Source organism: Cylas formicarius, unplaced genomic scaffold (genome assembly GCF_029955315.1).
Source record: "Cylas formicarius isolate icCylForm1 unplaced genomic scaffold, icCylForm1.1 PGA_scaffold_6__28_contigs__length_40554024, whole genome shotgun sequence".
NCBI lineage: Eukaryota > Metazoa > Arthropoda > Insecta > Coleoptera > Brentidae > Cylas > Cylas formicarius.
The window spans coordinates 5,341,058-5,349,685 of NW_026844347.1; the positions used below are offsets into that span (position 1 = coordinate 5,341,058).

At 32.8% G+C, this 8,628-nt stretch overlaps 1 protein-coding gene across 1 annotated transcript; it reads right to left on the bottom strand.

Moving 5' to 3' along the window:
* Positions 1-128: 128 nt before the first annotated feature.
* Positions 129-2,874, bottom strand: LOC132703543 (uncharacterized). The gene is made up of 2 exons (XM_060672865.1): positions 2,601-2,874; positions 129-391 (listed from the first exon to the last, which is right to left on the bottom strand). The coding sequence occupies exons 1-2, from the start codon at positions 2,844-2,846 to the stop codon at positions 218-220; spliced, it is 420 nt and encodes a 139-aa protein (XP_060528848.1). The 5' UTR covers positions 2,847-2,874; the 3' UTR covers positions 129-217.
* Between the last annotated feature and the right edge of the window lie 5,754 nt (positions 2,875-8,628).

Below are 8,628 nucleotides of genomic sequence, written 5' to 3' on the forward strand. Positions count from 1 at the left end.
TTTTTTTTCAAACAGAACATACTGTATATTAAGTGTTAATTCTAATATTATTTTTATAATACTAATAATAAATAATAAACTAAGTAATTTTTGATGTGATATTTAGAATCATATGGGATGGGGTTGAAATTGGTGACGGTGACCAAAACCAATTTGGGGCTTGTAATGAAACAGTATAATTGCTGGTTTTATTTAGACATCATGTAATACTTTTTGTTTATCTACCATATACCAAGAGTACAGCTTCTGAACTTCGGCCCGCGTTACAGTTTTGTACAAAAGTGACGCTTTGCGAATTGATGCCACCGGCAGTAATGGTGATAGCAGTATCGTCGTTGCCTTTTAACATCAAACAGTAAATGATTTCGCTACCTCTGGTGGAAAATGTAGTCTGAAAATGATTGAGTTAAAACATAAACATAACATAAAAAAATGTTCCAATATGTTAGGCTTGAGAGTTTTGATAATTGAACTTCATTAAGTGACCCGGCATACTCTGTCGACGTAATATGGTGTGCACATAATAAGCCGGACTTAAAGTTTTACTGGAATTTGTTAGACATTTCTATCTTTTGTGTTTGCAGCAAATGAATAAAAAAAGTTTTATTCATCTACATCCGAACTTTTCTTGCATGTATACATTTATTTTTATAATATCGATTGTTATCAAAATAAATTATGGTATTCCATAAAATCGCACAAAAACATGTATCTTTGAACTAGGAAAGATATTTCATAATATTAAAATTTTCAGGTATTTATCTCTTGGAGAAAACTGAATTGGAAAATTTCATATTTGATTAATTAGATAATCCCTCGGCGCCCGAACAAATTATAAATACGCTAAAAAACTAATTAATATTTAATAGTCAATAATTTGGGTAGAATATATTTGGTTAGATATGTAGAACATATTTGTTCAATCCTATTTTCCATTCGACACTCTCCGATTTTCAACTCCATTCCGTCTAGCTGAAACGAAGTCACTAACCCGAAAGGGGAAAGACAGTTTTCGGTACGTATTTGAGGATTGTAAAAACTTTTAAAACAATATACATTTGAAATATAAATAAATAAATCCAGACCTAGCTGACGGATATTGGGGGTCAAGCTTAAATTTAAAAATTAAAAAAAAAATGCATTTTATTGAAGCGTATTAAAATTTTTGTAATTTTAATTATATGTTATTTAGTTGTGTCTAAGACTATGTTAGCCAAATTATTATTCAAAGTATCTAAGAAAGCATACTAACTAAATATAAATAAATTCAATTCATTTTAGGGAGTCGTTCTACCCGCTAGGTAACTGATAATGTTAGATTCATGCCCTATATCTGCATCGTTGTTCTGGTAACATTATTAATATCATTATGTTATGGAACAAGTTTGATAAACAGCATTTCAGTCACGAGTTTGTTTTGGCACAGTAGAGAGTTTTGCATATTGTACTTTTCTGCGATCATTAGTTTTTGTGTACATTTTTGTCAGACCTTCAGAATTAACAAACGCCAATATTCTATTCGTGGCTAAAGTCTACCTACAACATCTGTTCGTTTCTAACCCCGGAGTAGAAGAAATGCATTGTTTAATTAACGGGTGTTAAGGCCAAACGGTGATGGAAAAATATTATAACCCATGAAGAAAATGTGATGTATGGAATTTTTCCAGAATTTGACACCGAAATGGAAAAATAAATTTGCTAGCTACTTGTTTATTTATTATTAAATTTAAAATTATAAAAATGCCTCAAAATAATTGATTGTACTGATTTGAAAAAATTATAGTTGGTAATGCTCGCACTCTTTACAAAAATATAATCAAAAACCAATAGTAGAAACACAGTATAGTATACAACACACTCAGAAGTAATTTAAAATCTGGATTGCAGAACCAGTGTTTCATATGTAAATCCATCTGTTTAGTTTTAATGTTTACATAATATTACTAACACAATTATGCACTGTGTCACTTTAAAATGGCTTCATTAAACACTCTCGTGAACCAAGTTAATAAAACTCTTCATAAACTGCAAAATCTACTAACTTAAGTACATAACAACATAAACATTACTATACTACATATTATTATAACTGCGAATATATTTTTACAATTTAAAATATATAATATCTAAATTGTTGATATAATTTAACAAAATAAAAGTTAGTTTAGCCAGATTACTCTTCAGCCAAACCTGGATTTTTGTATCTATATATCATAAAAGAAATATTTTAGAAGTTTCCATGCTGCCTACCCCAAATGGCCTCTAACCAAAAGCAATAACCCAAAAATCGAAGTGTTCTTAAACAATACTAAATTTTGTAGTTAGTTTACTAATTGGAGTTAATAATTAGTACCAATTTCATATTTTTGGGAATTTATAAAACATATATCCAACTAACTTTATTTTCGGAATAACGCAAAGTTGAGATTGCGCTGCAGTAAAGTTGGATTATGGACGAATTAATTAGAAAATTATCAATCATCTGCAGTAACGGAGATTCTGTAGTAATTTAATTAAAACGGTCTGTAATTACAACTTATCGGTGCCCTAGTTAATGGTAAAGACGAGAAAGATTGGGTAATACGGGATATACAACTTACAGAGAAAGTCACCGCTGCGTCTATCGATGAACGTGCTGGTAGCGAATTATTTCCGTAATACAATAAATCTTCGCTATTGGGGTTGCTGCAGTCACCAATTTCCATCTCGTTGGAGTTGAGGGTAACATGCTCTCCCACAATATTGTATGAATGTCCTAGAACATGAGATATAGAGCAACATATGCATAAAATTAATATAAAGATAGTGCAAAAAACATGAAAAAAGTGTGCGTGAGTGTCTGCCATTTTCTGTTTTAGCTTTTCGCTAAATTGACTGCAATTTATATAGTTTTCAATCGGAAAATGAAGAGCTTTAGTGAATTACACTTTTTTTTAAGGTAGTTAAGTGTTTGCTTTCTATTTATTAATCAGATAAGTCGTAGATAGCATTAGCATTGAATTACAGGTAAAAAACCGAACTTTCTGACTCGTATTATCAAGATATACCAAAGGAGAATAATTGAATCGCAACGTAAAATGACTTTTCTATATCGTGCTCTAAAATAGGGAATTATGCATCGATCAACAGTGTGGAAATTGTAAGCTTCACCATTACGCTTTTGTCAATATGTATCCAAAGACGTTTTTTAAATGTCGTTCACCAAAGTTGTTGCACAATTTACTATTACGTCACATAAGTGAGCATTCATTCTGTGTCTCCATGTAGAACTTTTTACTCCGGCCTCTAAAATGCCTAATTACACACCGACCCACCGTGCGGGAAGCGTCACTTTACCACGTCAGTTCCGTTTCCGATGGATCAGAACCACTTCCGACATTTTAGGGATTTTACCGCACATGTTTGGGAGCAATGGTATGTTTTCGGAGATATTTCCCACGCCTTGAATATTGACGTTGAATGTATTCGTTTTGTTTTGCAACAATGTACCTAAAAACTAACGGTGGTAGAAAAAGTATAGTATGCAACTCGTTCGGTAAACTTTTTAAGTCACTCGTTTAGTAAACACTCGCTCCGCTCGTGTCAAATAAACTTGTGAGTCAAATGCCGTTGACCGCACTTGTTGCATAATTTACTATTTACCTTTTCCCGTTTGTTTTTTGGTAATATGATTGTCATATCTAAAGCATTGTATATAAATTTCAAATTAGGGCACACGTTTGCTACTGATCTACTCTTATTAAGGTTTATAAATTGAAGGAACAAAAGTCGTCTAGACAAACTATTGAACAAAAATCTATATTCCCTAGAAAAGCGATGGTGGGCTTTATTATTTTGATTAAAATTCTAGTTGGTTAATGGCTTGTAGGTGGGATCATCAAGAAAGTTCATAAAAATTGTTTCTGTTGAGCTGTTTTAGTGTACGGAATTCTTCGGGTTTCCGGGAAGGCTGATTTAAGGATCCTTGCGATGTCCTGGTTATTTTTTTTCTGCTGTTTCAACGTAGATAGTATACTTCCGACATAATTAATTTTCTCTTCTTCTGGTATAGACTTACAGATAATGATTAGATGTCTTGCTCTAGAGTAACGTACATTTTAAGTAGTCCTATTTCGCATGCGTCGCAGAGTTCCACGCGTGTTCTTATGGTATGATAAGCGAGTGAAGTTGGGCTGCATAATAGCGCGTAGTAGGTTCCTTCATAGGTTTTAGTATTCTTGTAGGTCTGCCCCCCCCCCCCCCCCCCAGGCCATTGACGTGTGTTAACGCGTAGTGTTTCACCCATGGGAAAACATGTCTCTCGGTTTGTTCGGGATTTCATACTTGATATACTTCAGTGTCTCTAAATCTCTCCGCATTGATAGCTCCCACTTCTAAAATGGCGACACCGAAATATATTTTTCATTTTCGATAATTCAGATAATAACGAATTCAATAGTTTTAATTTAATCTTTTTTTTAATATTCTGGGATATATTGTTATATATCTTATCCTCTGGTTAACGTCGTAGATATATTATCATCTCAAAATATCAAATTATGCAGCGACAAAGCGTGCGGAATATATCACCGTAAGACATCAACTTCATTATCCACAGTCGCAAGGTACCAATTGTAACTGTCATGGTAATAATGCTCGTAGAAAATGGAAAACGTTGATAAACTTTTTCAGTCACTCGTTTATTATCTTATTAAATAATATACTATTTTTAGCGACTCGCCAAGAGCTTGCAACAAGTGACAACTTTAAATTGTGTCTCTAGATTTATTATCTAATTTTAATTAGTACCGTAGAATTGTAGTGTTTCATTAAAACGTGGAATTTAGTATAAGTACATTATAGTCTCTACTAACTCGGCGATAAAAATACGATTTTATTATTCGGCTTGACTTGGTTTTGCCAGAAGCTGATTTATTAACTAGCGTAATATACGAGCGGCGTTTCTTTTTTAAAAGGAGAAAAATAATGGGACTTGAACTAATTGAAAATAAATAATGGATTGCAACTTGTCACTGATAAGAGCTTAGTTTTCCATTATTTAAGAATTTCAGGAGCAATTCAACCCGACTCCTTGGCGAAGATCCAAACTAAATTTGATTTAATTTTTATCCGAAATTTAAGTTGGATAAATATGTAATGGAATATTAGGCTTTGTTTGTTTAATACATTAATCACTTGCAGATAAGCGAAGTATGGACTCCATTAGGCAGAAATGTTTCAATTTAGTTCAGGCAGTTTAATAAATCGAATTATCGCTGATACCTTAAAAATAATTTTTTCTTTGTTACCAAATGAGCGATTTCCTCATATTAAACATTTAGAAAATTCATATTATCAAGACGAGGAAGGTGAGACTATTTTTTAAAACTAATAAAATAGGATGTCTTTTGTAATTTCCCAGAATTGCGCCCTAACATAAGTTAAGGCAGTTTTTGTGTTGTCAAAAACTGCTTGATCTTTTAAAGGAATTCAGAAGTGGTACAGTAGGCTTTTATGCTGCTGCCATGATTTGTATTCCTTTTCCTTGCAGTAGTTTGTACTATTCTTCGTCATTTTCTGATTTATAGTTAACACATATCCTGTAGATTTCTATCTATAAACCTATGCCCCTAACTATCTATTTACTCCACATTTACTTATTTACTATCTATTTACATTCACAAATTTTAAATTACTTAATACGGAACCAAACTAACCAAACAGATATATTTGGAATTCAAAAAGCTCCTCAGAATTTAAGAGCTAATCTTCCAAAACAAGAAAGACTTTTTCTACCGTTCCTGATTCTTTCATTTCATATCAATCTTATTAGAAACATAAATCAATTGAGGGAAAATGCTTTTATGGTCATTAGAGAGTTGTTCGACTTCCTACGTTATAATACCGAATTGTGTACTGATCAAAAGTGCAGAAAGTATCACTTTAAGTCAGCTTAACCACTGTCGTGAGTCACTTCGGATATTTTCGGTACTTTAGTCACAGGTTTGTTGGCTATATGATGTTTTTGATGTAGGTTTTATGCAACGATTTTACAAACTTTTTCAGACATTTCTTTAATAAACTAGAGTAAACTAAAAAACAAATTCGAAACTAAAGTGTCTTTGAAAAAACTTATTATACACTCTGGTCCTTTCTTCATTCAGGTATTCTTTAAGCCAGTAATGTAACCACTTAAACATTGAACAATTAAAATTATTGTTGCTAGTTTCTTGCAGTTACACAATTACAACGATTTGACAACTAAATAAAACAAGCATATTTTTAAGAGCTAATTTTTTCTGATTTTCATCTGTTTCGGTCTATTTATTGGCCGAATCCCGTACTTTTGCAACTTTTTCAATTATTTTGTTGAATATCGATTGCTAATCTTTGTTCCCCAATCCCAAGTACCAATATTTCATAATTAACTTGTATTGTTCTCCAGACGGAACATATACTTGATTTTCTTGTCTATTATTCTATTATTATTATTCTCACTTCTCAACTTTTTATAAAATTGCTGCGCTTTTTATCTCGAGTATGCGAATAGAAGGGTTTCAATTTTTATTTAGTGATTTTCAGGTGACCATTTAGAAATGTCACTAGAATAAAGACATATCACTGAGCATAAGAGAACAATTTTATTTTTTTTTTGTTTTAATAACCTCGGTGACAGTTGGTGGTTATTTTGTTATAATTATTTTAATTATTATTAATTAGCATCAAATTCTCTAACTGAAGACATTTATTATTAGAGACTAGTTAGTTTTGGTTAATAATTTATACATTTTGTGTGTGGTGTTACGGTTTGATAATTTTCTGTTTTAGTATGTGTCGTATTGGTTCTATTGTTCTAAAAAATTATTTTGTTTGCAGAAATCGGTTCCTAGCATGCCTAAGCTAGCATATTTTTATCAGAGCGCGTTTATTGAATTTTTTACGTTACATTGTCTGTATTCTCATTAAACAAATCGTTAAAACCTGAAACTGAAAAGTTTTGATTTATTGCGATTACTCTTTTATGTATAGCTATAAATTCAAGGAAATGTGGTCACTACACATTCCTTCCGGGGAGTAAGCACATTGCAAAAAATATCTTGCGCCACATAAACGTTAAATCTGTGTGTAATAAATAATAACCGAGACAATTTTCTAATAAATAATTCCGCATTTATATATTATGCATTCGTATGTTTCAATATATGTTTGTTAGCATTTTACTAGGAAATAGATTTTCTTTAATTAAATATATTGAGTCTTGGAAGAAAGTTACTGGCAATAACTTATTTGAAATAACTAAATAAACTAAAGGTCTTAAAATCAATACTAGAAAATCAACTAATTTCAAATCAAAAGGTACAAAGCTACTGCGCAGACGTTGGCTTCAACTCTCCAGTAGATTAAGGTGATATTGCTTGGTCAGTTTTTCTTGCATATGCTCAAGTTCCAGGAAATGTTAGGGAGGCTGGCAGTGCAGTCATTTTTAGATGGACTGAAGGATATTGATATGCAACGAGCACTGATCCTTGCCTGTCCTAACGATTTCATGGATGCCCCTAGATTGCGCATTGGAATTTTAAACAAAAAAAGCATCATCCAGAAGTTTGTTCAAGGTGCAAGGATTGCTCGATTAATCACGTAGCTTTCCTATAACACGAGGACACTGATAACTTATGGTGAAGATCCTGCCCAGCAGAACTCAAAGATTGCAATGAACTTGAAGTCGTTGAACTACTGGGAGGGACGATCAACCGGAGAGCAATAAAAAGGAGCGGGAAGAAATTGACCGGGGTAAAGTCATAACAAGACCAGCGAGATTTTATGGGCTGCGTGAGATCTTGCTTTCCCGGAGCATTTATAAGCTAGCTATCCGTTCCTAGGTTAGCCAGCAGAATAGGAGAACTAAATTGGAGAGCCATACGAAACACGCTATAAATCATCCTCAAGAATTAAGATTCTCGTTTGCTGCTTCAATATGAAAGGAATCCCGTAGATTGATATTTCTACCAGCAAAGAGAGGGTAAAGAGTGACGCCGCTTCTCGGGAAGAGTGTTCGAATGTAAAAGCGCGTGTGCGAGTGTCGCGTTCACTTGTCAGTTAGTTGAAAAGAGGCACCGGAACGGAAAAACATATAGGAGGTCCGGCACACTGGTTTCGTTCATCTTGCAGATCATCCCACATAATTTTTAAAAATGCATTAGATATCTGACGTCTGTTTGTTGTCGTCTGAATTGCTAGCAAATTTGATTAAAATCAATCTCAAAACAGCAAGCAAAATAACCATTTTGCTCAAAACTAGATATATAAATTAAAAAAGTTTGCGCAATAATAGATTAGATTTAATTTCAATTGGAAATTGAAACATCTACAAAAATATCGATCGAATCTTATCTTATTTGCTGTGTGTTATAGGATTTTCTTTGTGACGATATATGGCTATGACTTTCTAATTTTTCGACGAAGGAGGTTTTTTTCTCTATTTTCTTCCCTTAGATCGGGCACCGAAATTTGCGTTTTATTGTGCAAACTAGAAAATGTAGGTCATCCGTTTTTGAAAATAAACGATTGGACGTTAGCTCGCTCCTTGCGTAAGTTCAAATGCAGGATAAATCTATTTAATGTTGCAAGTTAATAACGCGTGACACACTT